This window comes from Bactrocera latifrons, unplaced genomic scaffold (genome assembly GCF_001853355.1).
Source record: "Bactrocera latifrons isolate USDA-ARS-PBARC rearing strain unplaced genomic scaffold, ASM185335v1 scaffold_833, whole genome shotgun sequence".
Lineage (NCBI taxonomy): Eukaryota > Metazoa > Arthropoda > Insecta > Diptera > Tephritidae > Bactrocera > Bactrocera latifrons.
This window is the reverse complement of record NW_017537527.1, coordinates 65,692-76,588: the sequence shown is the minus strand read 5'-3', so window position 1 is coordinate 76,588 and position 10,897 is coordinate 65,692. Positions and strand designations below refer to the sequence as shown.

The 10,897-nt window shown below is 35.4% G+C and overlaps 1 protein-coding gene across 2 annotated transcripts in view; it reads left to right on the top strand.

Moving 5' to 3' along the window:
• Positions 1–6,948: 6,948 nt before the first annotated feature.
• The window catches only part of LOC108977078 (calcium/calmodulin-dependent protein kinase kinase 1-like), a 19,992-nt gene continuing 16,043 nt past the window's right edge, over positions 6,949–10,897 (top strand). Inside the window, exon 1 of one of the 2 annotated variants that reach the window (XM_018946587.1) lies at positions 6,949–7,195. In XM_018946587.1, the coding sequence (XP_018802132.1) occupies positions 7,193–7,195 (3 nt within the window). In that variant the 5' untranslated portion in view covers positions 6,949–7,192. The remainder of the gene's footprint in view (positions 7,196–10,897) is intronic. The other variant, XM_018946588.1, reaches the window with a different exon arrangement.

Below are 10,897 nucleotides of genomic sequence, written 5' to 3'. Positions count from 1 at the left end.
AGACGATCGATCGATTTGTATGAGCGCAGGTCTCCCGAAATTTGACTTTGAATCTTCCAGTTTATATCAACAACATCGGTATTTTTGGTAGCTTACATYGCGCGTGCACTTAAAGRATCTTAGTTACGATAATTTGGCCAATGTGCGATTATTTGTGATGAGTTCATCTTTCGCGAATTAGTAAACGGCAGATAGAGTTGCTATTAAACCACCGGAAGTATCAACCGGAGTTGATCCATTTCCAATTTTTAGTGAAGACGATGTAAAATGTCTTCGGCAATATAATTTTTGTTCGTATCCCATAATTGACGCGGATTTGAAGGCTCATATGTCGAAAGAATTATCGCGAAAAGTGTGCGAACTTCATTAGCATTTCAGTGATTAACATGTTCCAGTAATTGTAACTGTTGTCTTACTTCTCCAAAACTTGCACACACCGTTCCATTCACACTACACAATGACTCAAATGAAGTTGAACCGCAACCGAAGGTTCTGGTTGACCTTGCTTTCTGCGTAACTATTTCTTCGATGATGCATTCCGTGATATCAAGGTGTTTCCGAATAGAGCAATGTGATCGCAAACGGATCCACTGGCTGTACTGTATTCTCTGGGTTGAACTCTTTGACCATACTCCAAATTAACTGCGGGACGCACAACAGTCGCAAAACGTTCATGAATTACAAAAGTAAAAATCCTACAAAGTGCTTTATTGCAGTTCACGTATCGACCTTATCATTCAAGACCAATAACTGCCAGGTAACGTACTTACAAACGTATTTTATCGATTACAAAACTGCAATACTTAACATTGATATGAGTTTTGAAAGTGAATTAGACAATAATGGTGAATATAGTACAATCCATGAGTTGTCAACTTCGATATTCACTCTTCTAAAGTGAATGCTGAATGTTCTGCCATTGTCGTCTAGTGAGCGACGTCGATAGAGTGGATATCCCTCATTTCTAGTTTGTGTTTCCGAAAGAAAAGCTCTTGGATAGTGTTTCATGCATTTATTGCCAGCCCGAAGTGGGATTGAAGTGTCCGCAAGGTCCATGAACTATATTGGTTTTCATCACTTCGTATAATACTGATCTTTCTCTGCATCAGGAATTTCCGCAGAAATTCAATTTGATCTGGTGTAACCACCATCCACCAAATTCACACATAACGTTTTCACTAAATAACTTTCCATAATTTTTTTTTGAGTAGCCGGAATAAAGAAAGCAAACGACAAATTTGAACGATTAAAATAATTGAAAAGCAAAGCAAAAAAAATTTTTTTTTAAATTTGTGAAAAAAAGTTACTTTTTGGAATGATCCAATTTTCTGACTGTTCCCACGAAAAGCATACAGTTTTTTTTATTTTTGAACCTTCCCGATCCACATCGAACATCCTCTGAAAATTTCATCATGATTGGTTCATCCATTCTCGAGCATTAGCGTTACTAACAAATGAATGTTTGTTACTAACAAATGAATGTTTGTTTGTATGGGAAAAAACGCTATTTTAAGGTTTTCTTTTGGCAATTATTCGAATTTTCTTGCCGTAAAAGCCGTCTTTGAACATCAACGAGCATTTAGAAAAAAAATTTGGCCAAATTGGTCCGGGAGGTGTTGAGTTATGCGCTTAGCAACACATTTTGCGATTCATTTGTACATATATATAACATTTCTAGATCTACAAAACTTTTCTCTTTTTTTTTTTGTTTTGCTTTAATATGAATAGATACTCAATATACGAAAAATATGGTACTAAGCATCCCGCGCTTCCATCGTTTCATAGGCTTTATAGTAAATTAACTTCTATGGTTTTTTGTAAAGTTTCAAAGATATTTACGGTTCAGGTGTGGCTGTTTTATTTCAAATTTGTTCTTTTTTTATTTTGTAATATTTTAAGTCAATGAATAAACATCATTTTAAATTACAAAGCTTATAGTCTTGTAGGAAATTTTCGATTAACCGTTCGGCCAATGACCAAACTTTCACCATTCGTTCAATGACCGGGTACCCAGGTGGAGCAACTGTAGAAGTCATTAGTATACTGAATAAAAATTTTTTTCTGTGTAAGTTGGCTACATGGAATAGGAAATAATTATATATGGGGACATACATAGTCTATAGTTCTCGTAGAAATAACGAAAGCGGAGTGCCAAGATCAATGGATATTTAGGTACCTAAGTTGTTAAAGACTTGGTGGCACCATACAAAGAATCCGGTAGAAACATTACAATGGCTAATTTCTTCACATCTCGTCCACTAGCAAAATTTTTACTATCTTGGAACTTTACCATTGTTGGTACTCTGAAGAAAAATAAAGCAAACATTCCACCAGCAAAGGCTGTTTCAAAAACTCGAGAAGAATTATCCACTGTGTTTGGCTTTCATGAAAAAGTAACCCTATGTAGTTATGTGCAAAAAAACAAAACAAGCAATGTAGTAATTATGCTATCAACAATGCATCACGAAGCAAAAATTAGTGATAGAGCAAAGAAAAAACCCGAAATCATCAAGTAGACGGATAAAATGCTTGGTCGATATCCTACAAAAAGATCAACTCAACGATGGCCTCTAGCATATTTTTACAATATTCTCGATATTGCCTGCCTTGCAGCATATATTCTGTATTATGAGAATAATAGAATGCTTGTTAAAAAATCSTATGAACGACGCTTATTTTATCGGCAATTGGGCAGAGAGCTGTGTACTCCATTCGTTGAAAATCGTGCGAATAATGTACATATTATGAGGCATTTCGCAACGAAAGTGGCGATTGAATCTCTTCTTGGTCGAGCTGTCAATCCAAATGCGCAGCCAACATCATCTGTATTATCGAGACCTCGGAAGCAGCGCCATTCAACTGGAAGGAAAAAGATTGCTGGTGTATGCTATGAATGTCTTCAAAGTGAATTCAGAAAACGTCGTTAAACTAGAAAAATATGTTCAGTATTTAAGAAACCTATTTGTAATGAACACTATTACAAGAACGACATGTGAAGGATTTACAGAATAATTTAATATACTTTAATTCTTATAATAAATAAAACAATATAAATAAGCAAATATTAAAAAAATAGAAAATAATATTACTAAAATAAATAAAAACGGAGTTATTTTGTTCTTACTAACTATTTTGGTTATTGTTTATAATAAGAATTATTGTTAAAATAAAAGAAATTGTAAACTATATTGTCTATTATTCATTTAAAAACATAGTTATCTGAATACTTTGATAAATAATCTCTTAAGTATGTGTAAACCCGTTATTTATATTGTCTATTGTATTATATTATTAATTTAAAAATATAATTATCTGAATATCATTTCAGATTTATATATTTAAATCTCAGCGGGTACCCGGGTACCTGGCTATTGAACGGAGGAGGTATCAAGTTTGATAGTTTACAAGTTTTATTAAATAATTGATTCTAAAAAATTTTTACGAAAAATTGGTGTCAAATAACTTTAATTTTGGGGACCCAGGCGGCCATAATATTTTTTTGAGGAGAAATTAAGAAAAACTGACATGTAGATTGAAATGGATAACCGGGTACCCGGTCATTGACCTCCTGTTAAGTTAAGCATTTAAACGATGTTAATCGCCAAAAATCAACGAAAAAAAAAACAAAAAAATAAAAAATAGGGGGCCTTTTTTGTAGAGTAGTATATTTCCTAAAAAATTAGGATTCTTCCGATTTATAACGWATTTTCGTTAAGTTATAAAATTGAAAGGATTTTTTTCTTTAAAATAATCGAATTTAATACGTTAATATCTTTTAAACGGTTAGGTTTACGCAATATGTGTTGAAGTAATTAGATATGAGATAAAAATTTTTCTAAAATATACATTCAAGAGCTCATACTTGAAAAGCTTTTTTTAACCACCTAACATATATCTTTATATACATATATACAGTACCCCGCCAACCCATTAGAAACAGGGTAAATATATGTAAACATTTTCGGATAACATTCCTGGAAATTTGAATTTTTTCCACTGCCTAAGCATTAAGTAGACTACATGTTAATACCTGTCAAATAAAAAAAAAAAAATGTGCCGTTACAATTAGCGGGACTTAAATACGAAATTATAGTGAAATATTTACTTCACTTGAAGTTAGCATTTGTGATTTCTGACTCATCAGAGATAAATTGAGTATTGTAATGGAAGGAACCGAATTTTTTTTTTTATAAGTGTTTGACTATTATATCATAGATTCCAGAGTTTTATTTGTTAGGTTAGTAGTTTTTTAAGTTTTCTGGAGCTTTATAATACAAACAATGAAAAGTATACATTTTAGGAAATAGATAAAAAATCGGGCATTTCAAAGAAAAAACAAAGTGCTATTGCTGCACTTTTAAAATATAAAAGTACATCCTACAGAAAAATACTTAAAAAACTCAAGTAGCGAAAATTGTCCACACTTGCAAATATTGCGCCGTTGGTCGCACAAGTATGCGGCAAAGTACTGCTCAAAACGGTGAAATGTCTGTGTGCATTCGACGTAAAGTAATGAGGTTCACTCCGTTATCGCACAGCAAACCAGCTAGAGAAAGTTAAAAGAAGCTAAATGATGCCCATGTAAACATATCGCAAAGAACAGTTGAGCGCATCTTTTCAGAAAAAAAACCTAAAAAGCGTGGTACAGGAAACAAATCAAAATTGACTAAGCGAATGAAAAGTCAACGAGTAGGAAGGGTCAAAATCCATCAGAAGTACACAAAGGTGGATTGAGACAAGGTAAACATAAAAAGTTATGAACGTCTCCCGAAAGTCCCCCATTCAAAGTTACCCTGTTATTTAACATGATTTTCAACTTAACAAATATTAACTTTAGCGACGAATGCCGGCTAGAAACAGTGACAGAAACCATTCATTTTGTACGACGTAGACCGTGTGAACGTTATGTAGAGAACTATATTCAAAAAACGGTAAAATATTCCCCCAATGTAATAATTTAGAGCTGCATATTGGTAGAAGGTCCTGGCCAATTTATTTAGTGGAGGGACCGATGACTAATGAGCAGTACACCAATGTACTTCAAGATGATTTTGTATCATATTTGGCAACACTGAACCCATCAGCAGCCCAGTACACTTATACGCACGCTGAGGTCCCTTGCCACACCTTCCAACGAACGACCTACATATGTCCTTCACAACTTGGATATCAATACATTACCTTAGGCGGGCAATTCAACTGACCTAAGCCTCACCGAAAACTGTTGAACGTTCCTTAAATCAAAGGTATATCTCCGAAACAAATCCCACAACAGCCCCACTCAACGATAATATAAAGGAAATGTGCCTAAATGATCCAGATTTAAAGATAATGGTGATATTTGTTTGAATAGTATGCCTCAAATAGTGAAGGCTGTTAATAAAAACCAAGGTTTGCCAACCAAATACTAAAATGATTTAAGTTTTTTCTCAATTTTATGAATTATTTAATTGATCAAAACGGAGAGTCGATAATATAGAAGTATGCCACCTTGGGATGAACACTCGTCAATCAGCGATTAATAAACAAATAAGCAATGTTAACTAGAAGTATATCGCATTACGTATTTTTATAAAATTTTGCAGAAATTTTTTTCAGAGCACCAGTAACGATTGATGTGCCATAAGAGCGGAAGTGGGGGCCATATTAAGAACGGAAGTGGGGGACAAAAAATTCAATACCTCTGGAATAGTATGAATGAACACAATTTTATTTGAAGATTATTSAAAGTGAATGTCTTGGCGTTGTATCACCTACTTTTCAGTTTTTTTTTTAGAGTGAAGAACAAATGAAAAATTTCAATTTTTTAACAAAGAATTATGTAAAATATTATTATTTAAACCAATAGATCGTGAACAAATGTCTATAATATAGCATTATATACCTTTTGCATTGACTTCACAAAATTTAATCCATTTATCTCCAGTAGCTTATGACAAAATAACTATTCAACTTCCTCGTGGTGTAAATTTCTACCTTCAATAACTTTAACAAAAAAAATAAAATAAATAAATAATTTTGACGAAATATTTATATGGTAATTTTCAAAATCGGTGATTTTGCGAATTTTCATGGACGACTTGACGTGGCTCGACCCATATATACTTTTTAAGATCTCCTTTTCCTTTTGAGTGTTAAAATCATTTCGACAAACTTAATATAATAAAATAATAAGTAGATTTAGATACGTTATATAAGACTGGGATTTTATATTATCAAGTGTTAGGCGAAAATATATAAAATAGGTCAACAAAATACCAGGACGGAAGTAATGAGGGGCTTATAGTGTTTGGTCTTCGATCCAATCAGTTTGTTGACGGTGGGCTTTAATCTTCCACACAATACGCTTGATAGAACCTTGTATGCGATGTTAAGGAGGTTTATCCCACGGTGGTTGGTTCAAATTGTTGGATCTCCATTTTTGTTGATTTGACAAAGCACACTTAAATTTCAATCGTCGAGCATGCTTTTTTCCGACCATGTCCTACAATATATCGGCCCTCGTAACTTTGTTTCCTTGACGGGTGATTACTATTCGAAGTTCTTCACGGTATTACTCTTGTCGGTCAGCTTGTCAAGCTCTTCGTACTCAGGCATTTTGGCCTGTCTTTTTTTGTCTTCAAATGCATCTCGCTTGTGATCGATCGTAACGTTGCGTTACGGAACTCCACATCTTACCTGCTGTTCTTTTGGCTTTTCCGAAAACCAAAGGTTTCGTTTGCAGCCGTATGTAAGGAACTTGAAACGCTATTCCACAATTCCCTTATACCCAGTAGTTGACTAGTGCACTAAGASAGGTGCAAGTCGAGTAGAAAGTCATTCGGCTGTCTGTGTGATTGCAGCTTTTCGACGTCGATTCTTCCTTGTGTTTGTTGACGTGCATTTTTTGCTGCACAGAGGCCGCACATAGGAGCATTTTCCTTCAAAAACCGGACAAATATGAATATGTAATATACTTCAGCGATGCTACTCAAAATTGATTTCTTTTAGCACCTAAGTAACCGTTCTACAATGAATCGATTAAATGAATGACCTTCATCCCGCTATATCTGACACAATTAGTCGGAACCTCGATTTCGTTCAAAACGCACGTGCTTATTCGCGAAACTCTCTATTGTTCTCGAAATTCCAAGTGGGTTTTTGTGTTCACGAAGTGAATTCTGGAAAATAATTTTTACGGATTCTGGACAACATGGTATGTATTTAATATTAATGATATAAAGATTAAATTAGTTAATATATTATTTAGTTTTTATCGGGAAAACAAACTAATTTTTTTTTTTAATTTTGTAGAAGTTAGTGTTTTTGTTATTTTTCTTAGTAAACTACAGTGTTTCTACTTAACATATAAGCTTAAACATTTTTCCCGTCTTTCCCCACCGTTGCATAAAATGAGTGCTGCTTTATTTATTTTTTTTTTAAATTAAATAATGAAAACCTGCTAAATTATTATTTACGGGTGGTATATAGATGGTAAAAGAAGGCTCTATCGGAGCCGGTATGAAAATTGGACAATGAGCGAGACCGGACAGACCGATTTCGACAAAATTTGGAACGTAACATTCCCTTCATATTCCACGCCTACTTCCCATATAACACAATTTAAAATTACATTTGATTCTTTCACTTTCCAATACACAAATAAAGAATTAATTAATATAACGACTTAAAATTTTGCGGTAATAATTCCCTTAAAATAAGCCACCTTTTGACCAATAATTGTTCAAATCCAACGAAAACTGTTCAAGCCCCTAGGTACCGAACATGTGGAACCGATACCAATAGTTGACTTTTGACCGAAAATATCGTTCAATGTGTAAGATATGAAATAGAAATTCACACAGAATCCTTTTCTGGCATAAGTATTTCAGTCTGCAAAAAATGGGTTGAATTGGGTCAATACTTTCCTGAGGCCCCGTATACCTAATATAAAGATTTTAGACTTTATGCTGGATATATCCTCCAATATTTGGGCCATTTCAATGAAAATTTCAGAACATCTTTTATTTATAACAGTGCTTCTTTGCGCCTAAAATAGGTACAATTGCGGGAAAACTAAGGTACCTAAATGAAACCGAGCTAACATTGTTTTGAGTATGTGGCAAATTAGTAGTATGAACAAAAATTAAAATCTGGCCGACACTACCTCCTACTCAAATATATTCAATATAAAATGTTCGATTACACCCGAAATTAGCCCTTCCTTACTTATTTTATTTTAATATAGTGCATTATTATATTCAATCATGCATTTTTATTAATTTTCATTCATAAAATCACTTTAAAAATTTTGTCCGGTTTTTGATGCTCCTATGTGGGCCGGTGCGTATCTTCGGTACAACAAGATAGTGGTCTAAGTTCAGCGTAGGCACGTCCAAAACTCTGGAGACGTGTCTTCCGTCTATCACAACATGATCGATTTGGTTGGTGGCTTTTCGATCCGGGGACAGCCAAGWAGCTTGATTAATTTCCCTATGCTGAAATCTAGTACTACAAATAACCGAATTCCGAGCCCAGGCGAAGTCGATCAGCTTCAACCCATTTGTGGATATTTCCTCATGGAGGCTGAATTTACCAACTGTTGTGCTACCCTGTCGTTAAAGTCGCCAAGCACGATTTTGACATGGTATTAATCCTTCATCGGCCTCTGGAACAGTCCACACAGGAGAATTGTATGCACTTTGACTTGGTTGAATTATCTGATTATCAGAAAGTTTTTGGATTTCTATTACTACAAAGTCGTTATCTGATATGGGATAGGGGTATCCTTTGTATCTGTTATTGTAAGAGAAATTTCATGCTATTCCGTGTTGTTCCGAGATGGTGGCGATATTCGGGAAGTTGTTATGCTTTACCTTTGCACTTGTCAGCTCATCCTGCAGGTCAGTTAATTACAAGATTTGCTCACGAAATATTTGAGTGAGAGTGTCTTTTATTTGTGATGCTGCTTCATTCATATTTGTTTTGTTGTTACTTCTATGAATTCTTAAATGGGAGGAGTATGATTCGTTCTTCTCTCGTTGTCGTTTATTAGGTTTGCCAGATAGGAATGTCTTTATTTCTTGGAGCTCAAGTTTGTATTGCTTCCTTTTTCAGGAGCTGTTGTTCATTCCTCTCCAAGATTACGGATTTGTTGTGAGTCCTCTATTTCAGGAATGTCCATGGCTATTAGATAGCAAGCCAATTTGTTATAAGCACATTTTGATATTTCGGTACATTTGGGTTATTTGTTGTGGATAAGAATGTTGTGGTACATTTTGGTTATTTGCTATAGATAAGGGATACAAGTAAAAATTGATAATATACAGTGCAGTTGGCAATATTGTCACTGACCGAATAATGTGTAAAGAGAATAGATCGGTGGTAATACATCGCGGCACAAAGGCAGCTCCTTTCGTGCTGCCAAAAGCTGCCTTTCGTGCTGAAATGGACGAAGAGTTGGTGTGTGTCAATACTCTTTTCACAGGTCTTGTTTTGATTTTCCATTCCTGTAGCTACACTGATAAGGTCCAAACAATTTGCTAATGGTGGCCCTTAATCTTTCACACAATATGCTCGACAAAACCTTATTCATATACGATGTTGAGGAGGCTTATCCCACTTTAGGTGGGCATGCTTTCGTCCGACCATATTTTCCATGAAGCTGATGCATGCTCCTTGTAAGTTCTTCGCCGCCGTATTTCAATAGTTCCGTCTACAACCCATTGGACCTCGCCACTTTTTTGTTATTGGCGGGTAGTTGCTACTGGAGATTCTTCATGGTATTACCCTTGTCGATCAGCTTGTCAATCTGTTCACACTCACGCATTTCTATCACTCTTTTTTTGTCTGCAAATGCGTCTCACTTCCTTCTTCAAAGTGCTGCATCAATCGCATCCCGCATGTGGTGGGGTCGATTGTAGCGTTGCTAGGTAGGTATTCTGTTTTCTCTTCACTGCTACTCCTCATCATTAGGGTGGGTCGATTCCGGACTTTTTCCGATTCGGGATTTCTAATAGTGCGGGAAAGTTGCCTTAGTACTTCCTGATTCGAATGCAACTTTTTGTTTTGAGATCGAATTGCATCTTCAACCCTAACTCCAGGATTGAAATTTCGGAAATTTGCCTAAAATCGTGAAATTGTCTACCTAGCGCCTGAAATACGCATCTCATGGCAAAATGTATAAAACAAAAGTTATTTGTCACGTCATTTGCAACCGAATGGTGTGATCATGGCCGTAGGACGAACCGTTCCCGAGATACGAGCGAAAATGCGGCGCGCCACAGCGCAAGGTGAAAATCGGCTTGCGGCCACAGTTTTTGACGTTGATTTCGCCGAGTGCTATCACTCACATTCATTCACCTACGCCAAAGGACACATTCGGATAGGTCTCCACAGAAATATTTTTTCATCGAGTTCCTTCACTCTTGTCGGTGATTTTGCCGTGTCGCCATACGACACGTTCGGACTGGTCTCTACATAAATATTTTTTCATCGAGTTCCTTCACTCTCGTCGTTGACTTCGCCGAGTGCTATCACTTAGATTCTCTCAACAGAACTCAAAATGTCTGTATCTAAATTTAAATTTAGACAGAAATGTAGTGTGTTTGGCATATATCCGTACAATCTCTCTGAGTCCCAGTTACATACTTACCAGGATGTTCTTTTGAGTTATCAGTTTGAAAGATTTCGTATGGTGCAACTCCTAGGCGACCACTATGAACCTAAGAGTAAAGAGGTTACAGAAATAGTTGCAAAAAAGGTTGAAAATACTTTCAAAAAGTCATCTATTCCGATAGTTTCACACACCAGAGTTGTACAAATGCTCACCACATACCACAAGAAATTTCTGACTTTTAAACACATGTTTTTAAGGAACCCAATAGGTTTGAGCTCTAAAAGAGACGACTTTGTCTCT